The 25045-nt window shown below is 34.0% G+C and overlaps 3 protein-coding genes across 8 annotated transcripts; 2 read left to right on the top strand and 1 right to left on the bottom strand.

Moving 5' to 3' along the window:
- The first annotated feature begins 5638 nt into the window (after positions 1-5638).
- Positions 5639-7699, top strand: LOC146170458 (histone H2A-like). The gene is made up of 3 exons (XM_083390872.1): positions 5639-5887; positions 6464-6625; positions 7455-7699. Exons 1-3 carry the CDS (start codon positions 5746-5748, stop codon positions 7568-7570), a joined length of 420 nt encoding a protein of 139 aa, XP_083246998.1. The 5' UTR covers positions 5639-5745; the 3' UTR covers positions 7571-7699.
- A 2860-nt stretch (positions 7700-10559) lies between these two features.
- LOC146170457 (uncharacterized) lies at positions 10560-15684 on the top strand. The gene is made up of 9 exons (XM_083389295.1): positions 10560-10673; positions 10949-11137; positions 11684-11751; positions 12166-12314; positions 12382-12511; positions 12785-13404; positions 14168-14311; positions 14704-14818; positions 15047-15684. Exons 2-9 carry the CDS (start codon positions 10987-10989, stop codon positions 15191-15193), a joined length of 1524 nt encoding a protein of 507 aa, XP_083245421.1. The 5' UTR covers positions 10560-10673; positions 10949-10986; the 3' UTR covers positions 15194-15684.
- A 2160-nt stretch (positions 15685-17844) lies between these two features.
- LOC146170456 (uncharacterized) lies at positions 17845-20109 on the bottom strand. 6 transcript variants are annotated; one of them, XR_014494965.1, is made up of 3 exons: positions 19126-20109; positions 18918-18972; positions 17845-18712 (listed from the first exon to the last, which is right to left on the bottom strand). XR_014494965.1 is itself a non-coding variant. In XM_083388759.1 (2 exons), exon 2 carries the CDS (start codon positions 19983-19985, stop codon positions 19185-19187), a length of 801 nt encoding a protein of 266 aa, XP_083244885.1. In that variant the 5' UTR covers positions 19986-20001; positions 20078-20109; the 3' UTR covers positions 17853-19184. The 6 variants fall into 6 exon arrangements, 2 of the variants coding, with proteins under 2 accessions (XP_083244885.1, XP_083244884.1); XR_014494963.1 differs by having other exon boundaries at positions 17849-18712; positions 18918-20109; XR_014494962.1 differs by having other exon boundaries at positions 17850-18420; positions 18511-20109.
- Positions 20110-25045: the final 4936 nt, after the last annotated feature.

The raw sequence follows: 25045 nt of genomic DNA, 5'->3' as shown, positions 1-25045 counted from the left end.
TGAACAACACAAAACAACTGAAACAACTCAATATATATAGGATAAGTTGTAGCATCAAACGATTAACATATTCACTTAGATTTCTATTACAAATTATGTGTAAACTTAAAAGGTTCCTATAAGCATGCTGTATAACCACAAAACTAGTGACTGTATTAACTCATTCGCCATTTGATCAACTTTTATCAAAAATACTCAAACTTTCCCAAAGATCGAAAACAAAACTAATACCGAGAATCCTTAAGCTCGAGTTCCACAAAAACCCATTCTAAGTAGCTGAAATGCATCCGTCGCACAACTTATAACGAAACCAAGTGATTATACAAAGTAACTGGACTCCACTAATTAAACTCACGCCTGTGTGCGACTTGCCGCTTGAAGGAAGTGAGAGTCTTTATTTTTGTAGTTGACTAAATATTCCGTGATGTTATGTGTCGAACGAATCGCAAACATCTTGTCTAAACGTCTAAATATAATCGCCGCACCATAACGCAAATTTGCATACAACTACGAAAAACCTCTATTCATTGTAGAAGCAATGATAGTTAATTAAACTATTGCGAAGGTCTCTAAACTGTTGCGAGTGGACGCTAAGCTATTGCGAAATTTTAACGCTACTGCGAGTCAGTTTAAAATTCGTCACAAAGTAATGGCAAATTATTTTTTTGGTCATAAATACATCTTTTCGCCCTTGCAAATAAATGATAACGACTTCAAATTAAAGAAAATATTTTTTAAACTTTTCTGTCGTAATTAAAGTCAGTTATTTTGAAAGTTGTAAAGAAAAATAAATATAAAAAGTCATCTTCTGTTCTTAATTTCAATTAAAATAAATTCAATTGAATGGAGACACTGACGATGGATTTTTGACGAAATCTTTCAAGAATATTTGCGCGACAAAAGCAACGATAACTCATTCCATGGGTTTCTACGTAAGGGGCTGTTAAGCACATTTTTAAGTACGTAGTACTGAAGAGTACTAATCGATCCCACAAAAAACTAGTTTAGGAGTTGGAATTATTTCGACGCATAAGAAACAGAAAATGTTTTGCGGGCGGTGTCAAAAGAGGATGTCGAATACACATAATACAACGTGGGATCCATCGGTAAGAGTAGGAATAGGTGAGGATTCCTTACAATGTATTAAATAAAATATTCTGCCCCCCCCCCAAAAAAAAAAGTTTTTCCTAAAAAAAATGTATTAAAAAGTGTCGCGGGCCGGATTATATTGCTTGGCGGGCCGTACTTTGGCTAGGTCTGAGCTACATTAAAATAAAGTAAATCGTGCGACTTTAGTAAATCAAATAGCAAAACGGTGATGATTTGGTGAAAACGCAGCTCAAAAATTGCCAAAACAGTGTTAAGGAACATTAGTTCGTAAAACCACTATAGTCTATGTTACACACACAATACACATGGATAGACGGCTAAACAAACTCGTTTATCAACAACGAACGATCACAGTAGCAGAGATTTAGGTTAAAACCTAACTTATTTATCATTATCAAACTCCCTTATATGCCGATATTTTTTCGGCATTAGATTTATTAAATTAATATTTTTTCGGTTTAGGATTAATAACTCACATAGGTTTGGAATTGAAAATAGATCTCACGCAACAAGTTAAGATGACCTATAATATCGGATCGGAGCCGATACCTGATTCTATGTGATGCTATCAATGCTCGTCCGATATAATGCATATATATCGGTGCCGATCCGATAACGAATTAATATAGAAATTTTAGCCATGAAATCGTAAACTCAAATCGTTACGATTTTAGTCTTAAAAGTTAAAAAATAAAAAAATTATATAAGTTAGCAATAAACGGTAACTAAACTTCTTACTTCAAAGCAAATTTTAGCCCAACAACAAGAAAAAATAACATTTAAGCGGGACAATTTTATTCATTCTGTTGTTTTCGCATTGTTATGACGTCATTGGTATCGGATGATCGGATCGCGATACTTTTTGTCCAAAATATCGAATATCGAATATAAAATGTCAGGTATCAATATCGAGCATCACCAGCAGCAAGCAAAACCACACGTGGTTACCTGAATCTGTCAACCCACAAACAGCTCATTAAGTGCTCTGCCTGCCTGTCCAGCTATCTTTTCTCATTTCTGCCAAACTTCGACAACAGGGGCAGCTACAGCGGCGCAAAGCGGTTATGAAGGAAATATCCATTAACCACGCTTCCTTTAAGCTGTGTAGGTGAAGAGAGTCGTATATCAGGCCTGTATATGTTCTATGCTATAAAGCAGTGGTTCCAAACCTATTCTAACCGCACATCTAGTGATTTCTGTCACTGTGTACCATCTTTAAGCCAAATAAGTCGAGTAATCGACATCATCTAAATAAAGACGTTTCGATACGAACTTGTAAGTTACTCATCTGAGCCAAATTAATTAATTGAAAACCTCCTTTGAAAGCGCTAGACGCAGAATTGATATTGTAGGTCGATTTTAAGAAATAATATAAAACTGAAAGCAAACGCAATAATATTGCAGCTGCGTTATTTTTACCAACTTCGTCCTGAAAAGCAATACCAGCATCAATAAAGATACGCTTATAAAAACTACTGCTACACAACAAGCGCGTATCTAGTGACTCTTCAAACTTACAACAGCCGCAATAATATTTAATTTACGTTATTTTTTCTAAACTCGCATCAGATCTAAAAAAAAACCTTACCACGAGCACTAAAGGCACACTGAGCACAATGTAAAGAAAACACTGATACACAACAACCATAGGCCGGCTGAGCTTAACCTTACTGTAAGACTACGCTCGCACGGTGAATATATAGTTTGACGAAAAGGTGGTGTTAAGATTAGGCGGTCATTTGTTGATGGACATCACACAACCCACAAATCGCGCCTGCATCGAGCAAAAGGTTGAGCGACGGGCAGCGCAAATGAGATTAGACTCAATATGCATTAAGCCGTAGTAAGTCTAATTGGATCATCGTCTCGTCACGCCGGGCAATGGGCCGATGATACTAGGCACATTTGCTGCGTGAACATGTGCCAAGTTTTTACCAAATGAATAAACCTAAACAACATGGCGGATTAAAAGGTGGTAAAGCAACTTAAACCAATTTGCATGCATTAAACATCAATCTATCATCCATGAGCTGTCTAAGGCCGTTTACAAAGGCAACAAATACTAATATAAACACTGCGATATACCACACTTATTCTGATGGAGTAAATAAATAAAGGTTTGTTGATAAAGTAATTTTTACATAATAAAAGTTGTTTTAGTAGAATGCAAAAAAAATGCATTTGAAGTTTTCACTTCAATTACAATAAAAATCAGTAGAACCAAACATATACTTATTTATTTATGTCAAATTAAATATAACATATAATTTGTGTTTTACCATTTCTATATGGAAATAAAAGAAAACACTCAACTTAATAACATTAAAAGATACAAACAGTTACTGTTTTATATATATGTAGAGAAAATACAATGAAATTATAAAACACAATAATTTCACTGAATGTATATCATAAGCTACCACCTTGGCCTTTGCAAATAATGACAATAATGTGTCCATATGAAAACAAATGTAACTTTGTAATAAGCAAAACCTGGACAAAATCATTGTACCAAAAGCTTGGAACAATGTCATTGATTTTCAAACTGTTAAATTAGTGATGCATTCAACAACAACAAACATTTTTATCTTGAAGTTTAGAAAATTTTAAGTCCAGAAAAAAACTTTAAGTTTTAACATATTTGGTTTAAGTTTAAAGCTATTTGATGATGTTTATTAAACAGATGATTGTAAAGATATATATATCTTACCTAGTACTTAAGTCGCTATGTACAGATAGTTATTTCATAGGGCTAAATTTGGGGAAATACAAAGGTGACTATTTCTGAATAAATTTTTCGGCCAAATCTTGTAATGTCATCTGTTTAAAAAAGTTAAGTATTAAACACTAATGATGTGATTATTTCTGTTATCTTATATCACCTTTTAAATAGTATTGAACAAATTTTTGTTACATTAAGGTACTTTAGAATGTTCATTTTAGGGAAAAATAATAATTACATATCGTAAAAAAGGATGAATAATTATTATGTTACCAAAAAAACCTAATTACTCAGAAACCATCACTTATCCACAACATAAGCATATAATCCAACACTGCACCAGAATCCTACCACATTTTCATCCAGGGCTTATATTGCTTACATTATTTGGATTAGGGTGCGATTTTGGGTTCGGGCGGGTCAAGTATTAATATTATATTTATTCTCTCATATAACTCTTTTCTTTACTGTAAAAGAAGTGGTAGGATTCTAGACCAGTGCCGCGAACACAGTGTTTACTGAAGTATTTTCTTTCAATTTGTTTGGTCTTTTGCACTTGTTACCATTAAAAGAAAAATAGATCTCTTATTAGGAAACAAAACGTTCACCAGTTTTAAAGTTATCGTGATAATCGCAAACTATAAAGTACCGGTAAGTAAACAGAATACCACGTTTTCGTTGAAGCAAGTTGCACGTTTTTCTCTAAATTCAATTGGGCTCTTAGGAGGTAAATGAATGGCAGGCAGACTTCAAAGGGGATAAAAATAAAATGCAGATTCATCTATAGCTTAAAATTTTACAAACACGCGATTTTACAAGAGTATTCATGTTATAGTAATTCCAACTACAATGTTAACGTGATTCCTCAATAATAATAATTTTCAACAATTTCTCATGTTTATTAAATACGTTTTGTGGGTGTATATCGCCTCCAGTGTTTTATTAGATGTAGCAAAGCTGTTTACGTTTTAGTGCAATATTTCTTCTAATTATTAAGTTTATTTTTTGTTGAGCCAATCTTTTTTTTAAATCACTTAAGATACGCAAAACGGAAGAAAACAAAAAATGCTATTTTTAAGTTAGGGAAGAAGAAACAAAAAAACAAAATAAGTGAACTAGAAAAAAAAAATATATATATTATAGAGTTTTAAGAAACATTGTAGAAGAATTATAAATTGATCTAAAAACAATAAATCTTATCCATACTTTGGTGTTTTTTTTAAACCGCCTACAATTTTTAGTAAAACTTCCATTCTTAACGCTTGAGTGCACTTTGAAAAGCACGCGCCAAAAGTCAAATTCACATTTCCGGAAATTTCTTTACGTTAAGATTTTCTAAAGCGAGTGTGTAAAAAACATCGTTTTAACAGTTGAACGGAATTTTAGACTGGTCTATTTGATACTTTAAGTCAAAGTATAAATGCATTTTTGGCTGGTAAAACCAATAATATAGTATCTTAAAAATAAATAATATAGTATCTTTGACCATAACTATAAATATTTAGCAGAAAAACGGCGTTATATTTAAATCGTTATATTATATAATATATTGTTGATTCTATTAACTTTGCTATAGTTATTACATATTACCCACTGTGGAAAGTATGGCAAGTGCACCCGCAAGTTTTTTTCTACCTTTTAAAAGTGCTCCCAGAAAAATATCTAAACTTTACCCAAATTATGTAAAATACTTGTGCACCCTTATTTATCGCATTGGAATACGTTTAGTGCAATGTATGCAATACAGATTGTATGAAAAAAAAACTCATAAGCTTAAGTGGAAATGCAGTCAGGGGTAGGATTATACAGACCAGCGCCAAAAAACTTTTGTGTTGGAAATATTTACTTTTAATGTTGTGTCACAGAATATTGTCAAAAGCATTTTAGTTTATTCAATCAATAAGCAAGAAACAATGTCTGGACGAGGCAAAGGAAAGTCAACCGGAAAACCAGCGGGAGTAAAATCGAAAACCCGATCTTCTAGAGCTGGATTGCAGTTCCCAGTAGGCCGAATTCATAGAATGCTACGCAAAGGAAACTACTGCGAAAGAATTGGTTTGTAATAAAAATAAATGAATTGTCGACATTTTTTTGTATTTTTGAAATGGTCTTGTGATCATTTAAACATACAAAATGTTTAACGAAATAATTTTTTTCTAAAAACTTGAAAATTAATAAAAGGAAGAGTCTGTTTAAGAGGACAATTAAATAATCCCTAATGTGTATGCATGCCAAACTAATAAGAGTAATTTAAATTGAATATATATTGGATAAATCATTAAATAATGCAAAACTGGAAAATTAAATTTCTAAAGTTATGTGTAACCAAAGTTATCTAGACAAAAAGCCACTTTCTGAGGCTATGTTTAAATATGTTATTGCTTGAATATTTTCTTATTTGATGCATTTGATTGTTTTTATATATTTGGCATTTTAATAAATATTTGTAAATAGTGAATACCCTTGGATTGTTTCAAACCTTTATACCTGATTTACATTAAATAGCAGTAAAAAAGAAACATTTTAATTTGAAAAATGTAAAACAATCACCATATTTATTTGTCAAACAGTCACCATTTCATATATAAAGTGTCAAATCCACCCTTATTTAACAAATATTTTAATATCCAGGTGCTGGTGCCCCTGTATATTTGGCGAGCGTGCTCGAATATCTCACAGCTGAGATCTTGGAATTGGCTGGGAATGCTGCTCGGGACAACAAGAAGGCCAGAATTGTTCCTCGACACATGCAACTTGCTATCAGAAATGACGAGGAACTGAACACTTTGCTCGGTAATAAATCCTTGATCTTAAGACTAAATACTACATGGTAACTTTATTGATAATACAGTGTTGCCATAAAGTCTTTAAAACCCAATGTTTTTTCAAAAATTTGCAGTAGTCTTTAAATTTGAATCACATCATTTTTTAATTTTACTGTCACAGAGAATTAAGTTATTTATTTTTTAATATCAAACATTCTTAAAAAAGTAAACCTCTAAATTGAACAAAAGTTCATCTGAAATTGACATATTGTATTGGAAAAGTTTGAATAAATAGCTGCCATTTAAGTGTTAGTCAACAAATAATTGAGCTTATCTTGTTACCAAATAAGTTAAATTATCTACAGCACTTCGTTGCTTTTTGTTTCTTGTTGGTTAAGTCAGTAAACTTTTATATTTCCCTAAACTTATAATTTGTGATTCAACTACAAACATTTTTTGCCAATACAAAACAATAATTGTTTATATAACAGAGTGTTGCTCTACCAGCAGAATATATAATAGCTCGACGTTTCGACGTGCTAAACAGAACGTCTTCATCAGGATACTGACGTTACATGTAAAACAGATTTTATAAATCAAAAAGTAACAATTCGTGCGATTAAAAACTCGCACCAACGCTCATTGGTGTAAGAGCGCGCGATAGCTAATCGGCATTAGTTATACAGTATATACGTTCTTGGTGCTGGCGCGTAAATGTATGTTCCACGACTCAAGAAAACCGACTCAAACCGGAAGAGCAACTAAACTCATTATATTATGCCTGGCAACAATAGCTTATTTCAATAATTGTTTATATTTAAAAATATAACCAGAATGTTGTTTGTTTGTTTGTTCAGGAAACGTCACAATAGCTCAGGGAGGCGTCCTGCCAAACATTCAGTCGGTTCTTCTGCCGAAACACACTGGAATGAAGAAGTCTGGACCCCCCTCCTCACAATCACAAGACTACTAACTCTTCTCTTTGAGCATTGCCTTCTTTTCTAATCCAAACCTTTTCTAGTTCAAAACCTTTTTCTGTGTATAATTCTCTATTGACGAAAACTGCTTTCTCTTTGTAAATAAACCTCATTTTGAAAACGCACTCACTGATCAGTGCTTTTTAGAAAACGAAGTACCCAGGGCTTGTTTGAATCCTCTATTTAGTGTCTGATGAAGATGTTATAACTAGGACTGCGTAGTTTGTTAAAAACAACTCTTTTGTCCGACTTTGGCCTAGAAATTAAAGCTGTCTTCTTACTCGACAGCAGTGGGTAAAGTAAGCGCTACGATTCAGACGGCGTTACGATAAATAAATTGTTGCCGTTATGTTAAAACGGTGTCCTTTTTTCACGAGGCCATGTCCCCACATCTATGTTTGCCTCTCTTTTGTTGCATAGTTGTGCGCATCAATCGCTAAGTTTAAATGTTTTTCAAGGTTGCACGCCTCATCAAGTCGTGTCCCAACTGCATAGCAGCCCTTACTCTCCAACAAATTTATAGCAAGCGAGGCATCATTAAAAAGGTTTACTCCTGCGCTACTCAAAAAAATTAGTTTCAACCTGGGATGAAATTTTTATGGCGAATATTAATATTTTTTCGAATATTAATTTTTTTTTCAAAATTTAAAAAATATAGACCGGTCTTAAGACGGTGGTAAATTTTTTTTCGAAAAAAATATACGTAATTAAGTTTATTTTGACGTTGTAATAATCTGCCAGAAATTATTTGCTGACTAGCTTTTGGTGATAAAGTAAGCTGGGCCGGCGTTTCGCTGAAGACTTGTTGCCGTTCTGGTAAAAATGTGTTTTCTGTTCGCATGTCCCAAAACATGCTTGTTTGGACTCCAGCCAAAAAACCGAAATAAAACAACAGCAACATCGGACTAAGACAAAAAACAGTCAATAGTCGTAGTACCGTCTAATCGACCATTTGTTTTTACTCGTTGAGTGGTTTTTGAGTATTGCGCTAAAACTCAGTAAGTTGCTGCTCGAAACGGTTTGCCAGCATATTTATTTGTGATCGATACGCAGCTCATACAATGGCAAAAGCTAAACTAAAAAAGTTCAAACTTTTTGGCCAGCCCAAAATTCGCCTGGCTACGCCACTGTCGTATTGTTGCTTTTTTGTTTTATTGTGTTCCCGTTTGTTTCCCTCTTTTCGATATTTTTGCACGACATCGAACGCTATTCCTAGGAATTATAAGTCTGCATGCTTTGAGGTCTGTTTATGATCGTTTTTGTCAACCTATGAGTCGCCCACTGCAGTGTAGTGTTACATGGTTAGGATTATAAGGATAGGATCTAAGAAAGATTGCTCGAAAGTTTAAGAAAGTTATAAGAGCATTACGGAAACATGCCTGAAAAATATCAATATTATTCCATATTTGTTAAGTTTTACAAAAACTTCAATGAAGAGAATTAAATCGTCAATGCTATTGCTGTTATACTTCAACTCTTAGCATTTAGGTCGACGCGAAAAAGGTTGAGAAACACTGGATTATGGACGTAATCTCAAAATAATTGTATGGGTTCCAGTAGGAAATTTATTTTACTTTATCCCTGGCCCACACCCCTGTATTCTATCCATCACACAACGGAAGTAGGGTTGATATGCTGCAATCCACTCATAGGCTTGTCCTGTAACTCACGTACTTACAATAGGCCTATACGTGGATGGAAAATATTCAGCCTCAAGATTTACCACATGAGTTCTTAAACTCTTTGGGCAGCGTCCCCTTATTGACACATTTTATCGAAACTAGCGCCCGTCTACAAATATTATGTTTAATAGCCACAAAGTAGCCTACAAATTTAACCGTTACTGTTAATGTATAATTTCTGCATTATATTGGCAGTATTGCAGACTAATAGAAAAATCGAACAGACAGTAGAATGAGGCCCTTAAATGTAGAAATTTCATATCTGTGTTTTCTTTTATTTACCGTTATGGCAATTTGCGTAGTCTTACCAGCGGTCGATTCCAGCCAAAAAAATTCCTACTCCGATTCCGCAGCCCTGGTATTTAAGACGTTTGTTAATTTTTCTATATTATGAAGGATTAAACACTTTTATCTAACATTCTAGCGAGTAGGCCTACCTTAAGTCAGAACTGGGAACAAACACGTAAAATTACTGCACACGTTTTAAAATGATGGTTCAAATTTCAATGCAACTATTGAATACAAAACATTTCCAAAGCAGATGGCTTTGTAACTTAAACGTGGTTAGAACAATGTTGGATAACCCTTGATAAATGAAAGTGCTGCGCAGCGGAAGCCTTGCTATCATAAAATGTCAGCAGTTATTTATAAACAGCTGCTGGTTAGTCGTTTGCACTTCGCCAATGCCACGTCTTCCATAGCTCACAAAGCAGATGTCGTATCAGTCAAATTGTGCCGTTTACTGCCGTTTACTTTGCAAATCAAGTTCGTTTCATGTGGTAAACCACGCAGAATCATAGCGAAGGAAAGAAAAGAAAAAAAAAGTTGTAGGGGAATATGTTTTCAAAATGTTTATTAGCCAATACCTTGCATTAAATACAATGAAGTTTTCATGATTAGTATAAAAGTTATTGGTCCTGTGTATTTCAACTAAGAGGTGATTTAAAGTTTATTCCCCGTAGGTACAATCTGATTCCACTGAATATTGGTAAAAGGCTTGCCGATTATACTGTTAAACATGCCATGACAGTGTAGCTTATTCTTTTAAAGTAAAAACATTACTCTGCATTTGGGAATAATAATTTCAATCGTTGCTCCTATATTTGGTCTAAAAAATGTATTGTAATATTTGATTTATCTGGATTTTAGTAAAAAATTAATGTCGCACCTTTAAACAAATTGTTTTTGATTACAATTTTACGATTTTTAATTTTGTTACGCTTGAGTAAAACGTAATGCTTGAGTAAACAGAACAAACATCAAGAAAATATTTTGGCAAACATTGTTTTCTTCCAAAGTCTCCAGTTTATGGAAAAATAAAGTAGTATACAGTTAAGGCCAGGCAAATTTAATGAAAAAAAGTATTACTGGAAGATATGAAATTGCTACACAACCGACTATTTTCAGACAGAAATCTGTAAGTTTCTAGTATTTTGTTACGATCTGTTTTATTAATTTTGCCAAACTTTGCTTAAAAATGTCTATAATCCTAACACATTTTCATCTTGGGGTTTATATTGCTAACATTATTCAGGTTAGGGTGCAAATTAGCATTTGGGTTCGGTTGGGTCAATTATTACTAATATATTTATTTATTCCTTACAATTTAAATTTTTGCAGCTTGTTTCGTTGCTCTAAAAATGTGGAAGGATTCTAGACAAGCGCTAAATTCTAATTTAATTTTCAAATTAGGTATATTTTTATGAAAAGTCGTATATTATCAATATAAAATGGCTAAAAGGAAGCTGAAAGTTTCTCCAAAATCTAAAGTTAAAAAAAGGAAAATTGCGAAGAAGAAAACTTCTCCACTTCCCGAAGTATCGCTAGAAGAAGATTCTGAATCTACTAGTTTTGCAGAAACTTCAAACTCAAATGTTTTAGGTAGGTTCATTTAAAATGTCAGTAAACACCAGATTGGAAACTTTGAACATTGCCACTTGCATTTCATGGTACTTAACACTGAGATCTCGGGTGTGCACCTGTCACAACGTAGGAAATTTGACAGAAAATGTAGACTGGTGACATTGTATGGGGAAGATGTTTATGCATTCTAAAATTTCATGGCTGCATAAATATTCAAATAAGACAGTAAATTAGATACTACTGTAAATACAGTTTAAGTTTGACTAATCTTTTGGCGCTTGGATGACTGTTTGCAGCTGAATGCATTCAGTGCAATATTCCACCAAATGTGCGGATACGTCAACCGTTAAGGGTGCAACTGCACTAAGGCCAAACTTTCCAATCTCCACCACACTGTTACGACAACAAAATTATTTGTTTTATTTCAACTTTATTGCTTTCAAAAAGTATTTTTTTTAATTTAGCGGAAATTTGATTTTGTAATGTCTATTGATGATTAAGTGTTTATTATTTTTGATATGATGTATGTTGTTGTATTTATTGCTAAACAACTTTTTTGTTTAGACAATTCTGTTTTTGTGAATGAAGATTGTCCCTCAGATGAGTCAGATAATGATTGTGACCTTCCAGAGGTTTGTATAAAACTATAGACAGATATTTTGTATGTATTTAAAATGTATGAATACTTTTTGAAAAAGCTAAATTTAAATATATATATGAATAAATTGTATATTGGGAATAATTTGCTATGGCAAACACAGTTATAAAATTTCAGATCAGAAAATTTATCAACATTTAAAATGTGATTTATTTTTTAGTTTGTATAAATCTACACAGATAATAATTTATTGTTGTGTAAAATACAAAAAATTCAAAGCCTTGTTACAATTGTAAATAAATTTAATATTTTGGACATCTTAAATATTTGCAAACATGCCCGTGCGCTGTTCACAACAACATGTTTTTATATGTTATAAAATAAATGTGTATTTATTAGGTTTTTTCTTTATTTTGCATTTTTTTGAATATTATTTAAAATTTTCAAGGGTCTTAGTTCTTTGCCTACGCCAGACGCACCATTACAGAAGGGAGACCTTGTTTGGATTAAAGACAATTGTCACATTTACTATTGGCCAGCATTTGTCAAGGAAGTTGAAAAGAAGCACATCAAAGTTCTATTTCTGCTTTATAATAAGTGTGTGCTGCATGTAACTTCATATAAATTTGCTAACATGAAAAAACAATGTAATGTTTGTTTTTAGATTTGAAAAGGGTGAAAGAGCATTCAAATACAACTCTTCATCTGCTAAAGTGAAAAGATTTAACGCAAAAAATAATAAAACTTTAATAGACCAAGGAAAAGAATTTAACAGAAAATTTGATACAAAACTGGTAACAGGCTGAACTTTTTCATTTTAAATTATTTTTACTTATTTTTTCCACTTTGTTTTATTAAAAATGAACTTATGCTGAGAAAAGTTGTTATTTTTTGTGGATTATTATAATGATTAAGTTGTCACAGGCATCAAAGTTGATTCAATATTTGTTTATTTATATATTGATTTTTTACTGTTACAGGCAGAGCATAATTACATCTAACTTCCACATTAATAATTTAAAAAATAAAATTTTTTTTTTTTCTCAAGTGTAATATTTTTCGCTTAGGGTCAAACGGATTCCAAAAGCTCATCGCTGTCAACATTTTGCAAAGCTGTGGATCTTGCTCAAACTTATGCACATGAGAAACTCAATCAATCATTTGACAACGATGAGGAAATTCTGCGCTTCTTTGCAACAGACGGCCTGTCCTTGTGCCAGAAAAAATGCATCGCAGAACACAACACTCTCTCAATATTATCTCAAGAGACAAATCTAGATCTCACAGTAACTTCTGATGATGATTTGTCGAATGACTCGGACCCTGAGCACATTGTTACAAAACAAAAGACTGTTGAGATACCATCTGTAACGAAAAACTCTGATATTATGGAAATTTCAGATGGTGAACTCTCCATAGGATCAAACCATGAGAGTTTTGTCGCTGAAATTAAGCCAAGCAACATAAACAAAGTGGTCGAAATATCTTCCGATTCCGCGAGTGAAATTGACGATTGTTCCTCTCCATTTTTGAAAAAAATTAAATGGGGAAAGCTGGAGGAAAAACGATATCGCATTGTTTTAAATGCTTTCAACAACAAGAATAAAGACATAGTTAGTTACATTGTGGGTGGAAACTGCTGTCAACGCTTAATGGAAATATTTAACAAAAAAATTCCCTCCAAACGGCAAGTATATGTATTTATATAGTATATTAAAAATGTTCTAAATTTATGCGCTTTTTTGATCTGACTAAATGAATGCACATAGAAGTAAAGGTATCTTTATTCAATATAAGCATAGGCCAAAAATACTTTGTGGGATCAGCGCTATGACCCGAACTACTTGGCATCTGGAATTGTCTTTGTTGTGTAATTACTGAAAATCCCTTTTCATGTGTACAGAAGAACAGTAGTGGTTCTCAAACTTTTCAGCTTGTGTCAGACTAAAAAAATTCTAAAAATTGGCGGCGCATTTTTAAAAAATATATTATTGCTTAGCAATCTAAAACAATTATAACTCACTTTTATAGCATGGAAAGGCAATAAAAATATGCCATATTATCATCTATGTAATACTGCGGATTTAAGTCACATGGCTTTTTTTTTTCAAACAACTACTAAAAAACTAATGCGACATGCTTTTTTGGGGGAATCTTTGTGTTTTGCCGAAAGCAGTTTGAGAATAATACAATATAAGTATATTTGCTAAATGTCGCCAGTTGTTCTTAAATTCACGAGAAGCAACACACTCAACTTAAGCCACTTGGTTGTGCATGCATAGGAAAGGCAGGTTGTTTACAAATTTAGAAAAGTTACAACATCTCCAGACTTTTTTGAATTTTGTGTTTTTAAATATGACTTTTTTATCTAACGGCGCGCTAAAAAAGTTAAATATTCCATGGAACATTTTTAACAGAGCGATAATTTTAGTGATGCTTATTTTGTTTAGAATGGAGCTGTTTTTCAAGAAATGGCAGAGTTCATGTTCCCCGAGTAAAGTGAACTGCTGTAGTGATGACATTTACTTTGAGGACCAATCACAATTGAAGGAGACCTATAATTATCTGCACACATTCATTCAGGATGAAGTAAAGTGAGTGAGATTAACTACATATTCCAAATTTTTAAAACCTCTAGATCAGGGGTTCTTAAGCTGGGGTCCGTGAAGTAGTTTTAGGGGGTCAATGAAGGTCTAATTGAAATATTAGTGTATATTTAAGAGGTAATCAATTTAATTAAAAACAAAACGGTTTTGCACTGAATGTATTTAGACTCCATTTCACTTTCACATTTTTGGACCAAAATCAGCAAATTATGAGTCTATATGTCGTGTGACGTCATTTTTTAAATTGTTTTGCCTACAGTGGTTCACGCGAGATGGAAGAAAATTTTAGGGGTCCGCGGTAAAAAAAGTTTAAGAACCCCTGCTATTAATGTATGTCCAGGATTATATAAATCAAACATGAACTATGTTATTTTCACAAGGAGTGTTAGCGGCCTTGTGCGACAAAAAGACCTTTTATTTGGAGTTTTTCTTCCTGAAGCAATTATATTCAGCATTTCGACGCTAAGAAGAAGAAAAATGTCGGATGCAGAAAGGGTAAGAATTTTATAACGATGTTTAAAAAAACATTATTATTAACAGCCATGTTTGAAAGATGCATGCCAGTCTGTTTTTATTTTGTTGCAATACTCTTAATTGATTTTTTTAATTATTGATTGTATTTAATATAATGACACCATATATTATGACATTTATACTTTTTCAATATATGTGAATATTTGTCAACAATATCTTTGTTTTTATAAATCATCTATGTTTGTGTAGTTATTCAAGCAAGGCTGCAAAATGAGGAAAATAACTTCCAATCCACTTCTCTGTTCACCTTTGACCTCTGAGGAACGACTCAAGGTCAAGCGAAGACTTGAAAGTTTCATGAAAAACGAATTTAATTTATCTGAGGTTCAACTTTAGTTTCTCAAAGAATTTAAGTCGAGAATACTTTGAACTTTAAAGTACGGATTTTTGTTGTTTAAATGTGTTTATTTTGGTTGCGAATTGTTATTTTTCTAACTTCATTTCTCATTATTGTTTTTTTTCACATTTTGTGAGAAGTAGTAAGGATGATGCAAAGCGTTATGCAAGGATTATCAGAGATTTAAGTCTGACAATCTTGATTTTGAATTTACACTTTTGCGTTTAACTATCAGTTTTTCTTTTGCAAAAAAAATGTTAAAAAATACTAAAATTCGTTTGAAAGTTTATCATAAAAATTGGTAAAAGTACGTGAGATTTATGTAATAAGATTTAAACATGTTTTTGACGTTCAACTTTTTCATTCTTCCTTTTTTCCTTTTTTCGTTTCGTTAACTGTGAAATAATTTTTCTAATCGTTGCTAAGGGTTTGTCTCCAAATATTTTCAGTTCAATTGATTGCAGTGTGACTAAATGTCATTTTGCGAAACAATACAATCAAAATGCTTCTTGTAACCGACTGTAGTAAACCTGTAAATTGCTATGTTTCGAAATTACGTTATTTTCCTGCAGTGACATAAAAGGAAATTTAGAAACTTTGAGAACTCATGAAAACATATTTAGGGATGATGCCACAAGTTACGTCAAAACAAGTAGTTTTTATATTAAAAAGACGCACTTGCGTCTCGCGTAAAAAAATGCCTTTGTATTGTTAAACACTTTTATATTCAACAACGCGATGATGAGGCGTCGTCTTCGGTTTTGTATAAACTGTTTAAACGTAAAAATGTTGCGCAAAATGACAGTTCGTTAAACGCTGTTCTGTGGTAAATTTCTGCCGCACTTTATTTTACTAACTAACCCAAAATTATTTATATTTTTTGGAGTTTTTAGGTAAGTTGGCTTTTTTCAGAGACCTCAGGTAATTTTATTGGTTCCTGCCGACAGATTGGTTGCCGTCTTATATCAAGGTTATCATCGAAACTCCCTAATTAACCAAACACTAGGACAGCGGTTTATAGCCAGCAGTGGGCCATCGCCAATGGTAGGCCAAGGAAAAAATTAAGATGGGCCTCAGACCAATTTAAAAAAGTTAAATTACTTAAAATAATTTAGTTTTATTTGTGTCACTATAGGCCTACCTAATTTTACAGGAATAACGGCTTGGAGAGTAATTAAGAAGGAATGTAAATGTATTGTTCAACAGCAGGTTTCTCACTACTTAATGCACCGGTAGGCCTAAGTATTTTTGTAAAAGATATGATGTGGTTAAAACTTGACCTCTAGGCCAAATTACATCTGTAGCGTATTAAGTAATAATTAATGTATAATCACATGTAATGTAATTTATCGTATTGCGGTTTCACGCTTTTTGGCGCTGTTATCCCCCTTTGATGTGACGTCAAGGAATATTTTAAAAACTTTTTAGCATACAGTTTTGTAGAAATCCCAAAAACACCGCTTCCCAAGAACTTCCGGCCTGAGTGGTAAGATATTAATCACTTTCGCAAGCCCAAATATTTAACTCTCATACTGTAAACATTTTATGTCAGTCTTGTCTAGTTAATACAGCGGTTGTGCTTGCCGGCTTAACCATACCAGCCAACCAAACTGCGTGGACTTGTATTCAGAACCCGATAAACCCCATTGGAGTAGGTGATTCATCAGGCAAATATATTAATGAGAACTGATAATCTACCAACTTGCTTTAAATCTGACCGAAGCTTTCCTATGCATTTTTAAGTTGTTTATTGTACGCATTCATTTAGATATATTTTTCAATAATCTTTTAAGGCTATAGAGAAAGGACTACCATACAGAAAGCGAGAGCAGTGCCATGGGGGAAATGTGGAACCAGTGGGTCACTTTTGACGTTTTTTACATCTGCCGGTTTTATTTGCGTCGTAAATCGGATTTAGAAGTCTTAACATGAACTTCAATCTATTCTTCAACGTATAAAAACTTTCCAGGTGTACGATTTGCCATAAAAATGAGAATTTTCCCTATTAAAAATAAATGAATTTTTTGCCTCAAAAATCGCTTTATTGACGCATGCACGCGGGCCGCACGTTGCGCACCCCTGCGCTAGACTATTTTGCATAAAAAGGAAATAATTTCTCTTTTAATTTAATTGGTTTGATAATTTGTATTGTGTGAATCGAGGTCTTTGTTGACCGAAGTGGGAGTTTTTAGTATCAGCTATTAAATAACTATTACTACACATAGCTTGAACAGTACATGGGTTAGGGTTAACAGATAAGAGTAACGTTTGGTGTGGAGGGGGTTATAGCAGTGTGTATATGCTTCTAAACCAGTGGTTTTTTAAACTCTTTTGGCTTGCTCCACGCTAAGGCATTTTTGGAGCACCTCTCAAAATAACAATACTTGACAATCTCCATTAATACATGGAAAAGCAAAAGTTAGACATCTTAATAATGCAAGTTTTCCAATACATAGTTTGCACATGCAGGTTATTTTACAAAGTTAGAGTTTCACAGCACACTTAAGGATCTGTCCTCGGCACACTAGTGCGTCACTGCACACCTGTTTATGGTGTCACTGCACACATGTTTATGATCACTGATCTTGCAGCACGTTAATAATACAGGGTGCCAGACAATAAAAAAATTGCTGGTTTTTAAAACTGAAAATTGGATTGCTCAACCTTTTTTTGAGTTTACTTAAAAACAAAATTGTATACATGTCTCGGTTAAAACAATGTTAATCTTTAAATGTTTTTAATGGCACTTTTTAAACACATAACTTGAGTTGGACTTCATAAATTAGACTTTTGGGAAAACATACACTTTTTTTAAAGACTTGTACAAATAGGTTGTTAAACAACAATGCCCCACATTCTCAGATATTCACTTTTATGAGGATTAACTATCAAACCACATATAATCTAAGCTAGGTTTGAAAACATCTCACACAATTATAGTGACTGACATGTTTATACAAAATATACACACACCAGAAAAAAGGAAATAAATTGACGCAGAACGAAAAAACTTAAAAGGCTACTTAATGTTGAAACAAAACAAGTCTAATCCAAAATAAAACATATTTCCAACGGTTCAGAAAGACTAAGTTTTGTTGCAACACAATGTTACCAATAACAAAAAAAGATAAAAACGAACACTTTAAGACATAGTTTGGTTTTGAACTTACAGTAGAGACGCTCCAAAGATTTTCAAAAATGGCAGCTGTGGCAAGCATTGGTTAGGCTAAAAGAGAAGTTAGTGATTTAAACTGGTTCAAACACTTTAAACAACAGCAAACACATTGGCATATGAATATGATATCATATACCGTACCTAGACTTTCCATATTTTACTCCTTGGCATGATTTCTCGGCGTGTAGAGACCTGTGAACATACAACTCGATATACAATTAGTAAGTTGCTAAGAGTTTAAAGTAGAATGACAGTATTTCAATCGATACGGTTTATACTTCACTGTTTTTTTAGTTATTTCAGGAGACCACCGTTTTCGGTTTGACGGAAAGGTGAGGATAACCTGTTGCAAAATAGTTCAGTGTAATATAGATTCCAAAATGTTACTAGACATTTTGTAAGTCGTTATAAATAGGCTAAGGTTGTATAAAATGATATTGTTTTTCTCAATATTAGTTAGAAATTGTGGAAATGCTAGTTTTTTTTAAGTTATATCTTTAATTTTAAGTATTTACAATAAGAACAAGCTATGTAAAACTTTAACCGACATTTTAAGGTAGAAGGAAGAAAATGAGTTGTTCATCTTTCAGGTTTTGTTGATACCTATCAAAAAGAAATACGAGCGTAATACAAATACACAGCGACAATAAACCACAACCATAATGCTTGCCACGTTATTGCCAGAAAACTATAAAAAAGCTACAAAAATTGAAAGAACAATGTAAGTAGTACATAACAAGGTTTGTTAAAACCGACCATTTCAAAGCTCAGTTTCTTTTCTTTCCGTCCCATTTGAAGGATTTTCAACCAGAACTTTATCTCTTCTTTTTGGATTGTTTGGGTTTAGTTTCGTTGTGGCTTTCATTGCATTTATGGCAAAGTTCGAAGGAAACATTTCCACCAGAAACGTGTAAACAAACCCCACTATTATCAATCGTGGGTTTTTGTTCAGGAATTTGTGATTTAACATAGTAATCGTGGTCGGAAATTCCTGGTTTTGCAGTACCGAGTGAACCGGTCACCCTAACACCAGGAGTAGCGGCTACAGCTGTTAAAACTTTAGATAAGGCACTTTGATTGTGAAGCACACTTCTTAGAAATCTTACTTCTTTGTCGAGCTCGTCCACTTTTTCAGTGAGCGATTGAACTTTGCTTTTGAGATGATGATTTTCATCAGTTGTGATTTTAACAGCAGACTGCAACTCTGAAATAAATTGCTTTTTCTTCTCGCGGTTACGACGAGCCATTAAGGCATTGTGATTGTTCGCATGTTGTTTAGGAACTGTAGTAGGTGCCGGTTTTTCTGGTCGAGTTTTTACAACAATGTTGGCCCTTTTGGCGACGGGCGCATAGATTTTTGACTCTGAAACCTTTCGTTTTGCTCTAGTTGCCACTTTTTCAGGCTGAGGCTTCTCCACAAAATCGTCGGAATGATTTGAAAGCTCGTCTTGGGCTTGAATCTCGTCGCTGTAAAGTTCGACATCATGAAGCTCGGAAAACAGTTCTTTGGCGTTTTCGAACTCGTCATCAGATTCGCAAGACATTTCACTCCCGTCATACGGTGGAGTCAGGCCAGAAAGGCGTTTAAACGAGATATTTTGACCAACTTCCGACATCACTGGGTCACTACTGCTGAAAAACGAAGGTAGGTTCTCTAAAAAACCGTTTGGCAATGGAAAATCCATGCTTTTCTATAATAATAACCCACCTTAAAACTACTAGCAATCCAATAAGTAATGTAAAGTCAGCGACTGATTTTAATTTGACAAACAAAGACAAAACGTAGCGAAAACGATTCTTGGTGCGAGATTTCTACTGCGCATGCGCATAACCGGTTGCACAACAGGTTAAAGGTCATTTTCATAGAAATTATCGCGCCAGTTTATATTTCTATGGTTTTGGGTTTACACAAAGCAAATTTAGTTTAAATTGTTCAATTTAGTACACTATAACTATATCTTACTTTTATTTAAAGTTATCTTTGATCCCATTTTTTTACAATTCATGTTCAATCTTATATTTTAGATAGGTGTTAAAATTTTGTTTTAACAAAAAACAAAAAAAAACAAGGAAAATGCTTTAAGTACTATACTTTTTTTGGGTGAGGTTATCAACCAAGCGATTGTTTTTATACTTGAATAACGAAATGGCTTCTAATAAACTAATTTAATGTTTCGGCGTTTTCTAGTTTGAAAGAGTATATTTATTAATTAAAAATCAAAGATAAGTAGGCTTTATTTTTCCATTGCACCATATCAGCTTGTTCAATTTTGCTTAGTTAGCAAAGGCGTCATATTTAAAGGATTGCTGTCGGAACGGCATTCCAAAGCAGGAATATTTTCACTTATGCAGCGCCGGTAAAACATGTTATTTTTTACCAGGCCATCCCGCCATCCCCTTGAATGTCTTTAAACTAAGATTTCAGATATAGCCTATATTTGTGCACTACATCAAACAAAAACCTCAGGGTTCCTTTGACTTGTTTTGGACTTCTGCTGTGACGTGACTTTGTGACGTAATCTTTAAAACTTTCAAGCACCTCGGCAAAAAAATTATTCCACTTTTAACCCTGATTTGAAACCTTACTCTTGACGTTATACTGAGTTGGATCAATCTCAACAAAGGGGATTCCCATGGAGGTGGGTTATGTTTACAGTTAGAGCGGATGAGAGGACGACGATGGCACGGACACGGGTCACGTGATATGGGCTGCGTGTGAAACAAGTCGCTAGTTTAAGGTGTGTGTGAAAAGAAAGGACGTGACCATGTTTAAAGCCTGGGATGACATTTCGCTAAAGGTTCCCAGCATTTCCTAACAAAGTGCCTCTTATAGAACCAGCGCCGCATACGTAAGCTGGGAGAGGTGTTGGATCTATGGCGCCTCTGTGGAAAGTATGGGAAGGAAAGCGAGTTTTTTTCCAACGAACCCAATCTGCACCCCAAAATAAAATCTACACCCGCTTTCCTTTACGCTACACTTGATTTTTTGTCCATGTTTCCGCGAGACCTACCATACTTTCCAAACGGGTCTATGGGCACTACGGTCCCAATCAGTAGTCAAACATCAGGCCAAAGACCGTCTGGAAGTTAGAGCATCCTGTTAAAGGAGGCATTATAGAAGTGTATTAACATTGTAAGCATTGCAAGAAAAAGTCTAGTCCAGTCTGTATCTGGTATCAGGCCTATTTCTATCAAAAATTCTCGAACGGCCGCCTTATTTAGATACTTATGTATTCATTGGTCGATAAACTTGATGTTTGTTACAGAATTTATTACATATATTTACCAGATTAAAAAAATAAGAATAACAACATAATTTACTACGGAAAGTATTTCTGAGAAACAAATACGTCAACAAGTGGTTGTAATATACTTCATAAAATGTTTAACTAACACCAAATAAAGGTGCGGTTTCGTTCTCCAATTTCGGCGCAGACTTATAAGAGCAGAGACTGTGTGGGAAAATCAACGGACCTTTCATTTAGCTATCAAAAGATTACCAACAAAACCTGTATCTTGTTCGCATTAATTCTATAGGATTCCAAGCCGTGCCACCTTCGAGTTTTCGACGCCAGGTATTAAATTACCCCTTGTAGGGGGGGTTGGCGCTCCCAGGGGGTCATGACCTGGGGTTCAATGCCACCCAACTGGGGTGTCAGATGTCACCCAGGGCTCCAGGGTCGCGGGGTATTGACACAGTCGGTATGACGCACAATCAAGTGGGTTACGCTTGCTTGGAATACGGCGACAGAAAAACCATTAAAGTCGTTTCTAGACTCGTTTCAGTTAAGGGCAAGCTGGTAACGCGAGATCCACTTCGAGCAGCACAAATCGTCGGCAACTTTCGGGACTTTGTAATTTGACACTCAAGTTCAAATCGGACACAACGACTTGGCCTTGAAGTTTCTGTCGCTGATGCAACTTGCTGAGAAAGGGCGGTGCCGTTTGCTTTTCGCTCTAGCAAAACCAGAGGAATGTAGTTTTACCTGTTGTAAAAGAAAAACTAAATCTTGATAGAGTTTTAAGGATTGTATTATTAAGCGGTAATTCCGAACTTCGAGACAGTCTTATGTGTGCCGCAAAACTTACTTATACTTTTTTAATTTAGAAGTAAACTATTGTATTACAATTGGACATAATGCACACTATCTATTTAAAACTGATTATATTATGTTATTTGGTACGCTGTACCAATAAAAAATGTTCTTTTTTGTTTGGTCCGCCATCTATTTAAATAGATTTAAACAAAGATTTCAGTTGTATATTTGTGCACTACATAACGATAACCTCAAGTTTTCTAGGGTTGCTTGTGTTTGAAGTCACATTACGTCGCAATTTTGTGGCGTCTTTTTAAACATTTTTAATGATAAAGAAGTTTCGATATAAATTTTATTCCACTTTCGCCCCTTATTATACCGGCACGTAAAACCACTCGTAAAATTCGTTCCACAGTTTCAATTCCTTTATTTGCACTTACTGTTGTTATTACGCCTATGTACACAGCATTGCAAATACTTGGTGCTTTGAGCGAGGCAAAGTCACGTAGATTGAGGAATTGAGAAAGAGTTTGTCCCTTGAGTCTGTCGCCAACCCAAGTGCTCATTTCCTATGTGTTGTGTTCAGGTGAAATACCATCTACCATGATTCCCATGTTGGTGGGTGGGTGGTTCTACTCGTTTAACATAGACGCACGTTTGCAGTTTCTTCTGAGTCCTGACTGATTCATTATGCAAGTAGCGATTAAATATATTGGATTTATGTTTTAAAAAATAATTTTTACTGTTGCTTGATGTCTATTTAAGAACAATTAATTTGCGAATTAAGACTAAAAACACCCGAACCATTTATTTAAAATGACCGATTTTTATAGAAGCAATTTATATAAAATTTTGCTGCCAAATTTGATTGCTATATTTCTGGAGGGTTTACTATTATTTCGCACAAAGAACGTTTTTGATTGGATAGAATCATTCTCTGACCAATCGTGGTATGCCGATTAAGTTGAATGCGACATCAGTGACGGGCACAGGGGGGGCATGTAACTATGCTCCCTCAAAAAACGGTATTTTTTACATGAACTACCTAAATTTGGCGCAACCTTCTCAATTTGGATTCCGTTTTTATTATTTCCTAATAATTTCGTTTTAGCCAACAGGCGTAAATGCAATTTACATAGTTGTAACATTTTGTGCGTAATTTTTGCTGGCCTTAACGCGACCCAGACTTTTCAAAAACCTTGTCGCAACTCTGTAGATAACTAAAAAACATTCCTCTTTAAGACAAACCAGATCGACTTATGGCGGTTTATTATAAAACTGCAAAAACAAGGAATAAAATAAAGCGCAGCCGTAAAACACGAAGCCAAGCTCGATTATTTGAAGAAAAACTCGTAATTTGGAACTGAGAGGATTCGTGAAATTTGAAGAAATCGGAGTGAAGTGTTGGAGCAGTGTTGAACATTTGGCGCAATATTTACAAAACAATGACAGTAATATCGACATAATCACGATAATTGGCTCGCAATGTTCCAAACTCCACTTTAGATAAATGTTAAATTATTGTGCACCGAAATATTACGCTTAAAATACACAATGATGAAAATGGCGACCTGGTGATACTAAAACAAAATTAAATTAAGTTATGTCGCTAGATGTCGTAAGTTAGCATGAGCTTTAATGAATTAAAAAAAATGAATAAAATTAAAAAATTCTTCGTTCAAAGGTAAATAGTTTAGATATAATGAAAATAATCAGTTTTTCTTGGTGTAATTATGCAGCTAAATATTTTTTGTCCCTTTTTATTAAGCATTTTGTTGCACACTAGTACTCTTGGTGAAGTTGGTTAACAAAATGGTGTAAAGTTAAGGTTGTAGCTTTGCCCCCCTAGTGCCCGCACTTTGGGGGAGACTTTATGAAAATAACGTCATCAATAAATATAGGCGTACGCAAAATAATGAAAGGCAGTAAAGTACTTGATAGTTTGAACAGTAACGAAAAATATTGACAGCTACAAGGGAATCATTAAGTGTGCGAAAAAAAACAAAGCGAAATGAAATAAGAACAAATATAGCTGATACAAATCACGCTTTTACTGCATTGGAAGAATACTGGGAGCGCAACAAGTCGTAGTCAGCAGCTGTTTTTCGATTTTAGCAGCTTTTTGATTAGGAACAACTCATTTTACGTTATAGGTTTAAGTACACAGTGGGAAATGAAACAGACAAGCTACTGGCAATTAAATGAGGTAAGGACCACGAACAGACTATCTCCACTAATTGACACGACTGCAAATGGAATGGACAACAGGACACGACGCAAAAAGAAGGGATTATCAGCAAAGTAATTTTTCGATCACTAAAAATCAGGCGGCGTTGGCAAATTGTACTTTAATTTGAATGATTTTAAGTGTAATTCCATCTTGTTGATGTTGTTGTCTAAAGCGCGAGATCGACTGTTCTCTAATTTTTCTAGGTATTTTTGTATTGGACTCACTAAAGTAACATATACTAGGCATCGCGTACTAGCCTTTATACCATATTAACTGACATTTCGATTTCCCCCTTATAAGCCCCTTAATAGAATAAAATTTGAAACCTTATTGCAAGATGAAAATCAATTTCCTCATGTTGCAAAACCTTTTCCTTTATGTTTTCAAACTTTTAACAACAGCTTAAACA

The sequence above is a fragment of the Ascidiella aspersa genome, chromosome 1 (genome assembly GCF_963924565.1).
Source record: "Ascidiella aspersa chromosome 1, kaAscAspe10.2, whole genome shotgun sequence".
Classification (NCBI taxonomy): domain Eukaryota; kingdom Metazoa; phylum Chordata; class Ascidiacea; order Phlebobranchia; family Ascidiidae; genus Ascidiella; species Ascidiella aspersa.
Note: the sequence above shows the minus strand (reverse complement) of the source record. Positions and strands in the feature narration are given on the sequence as shown.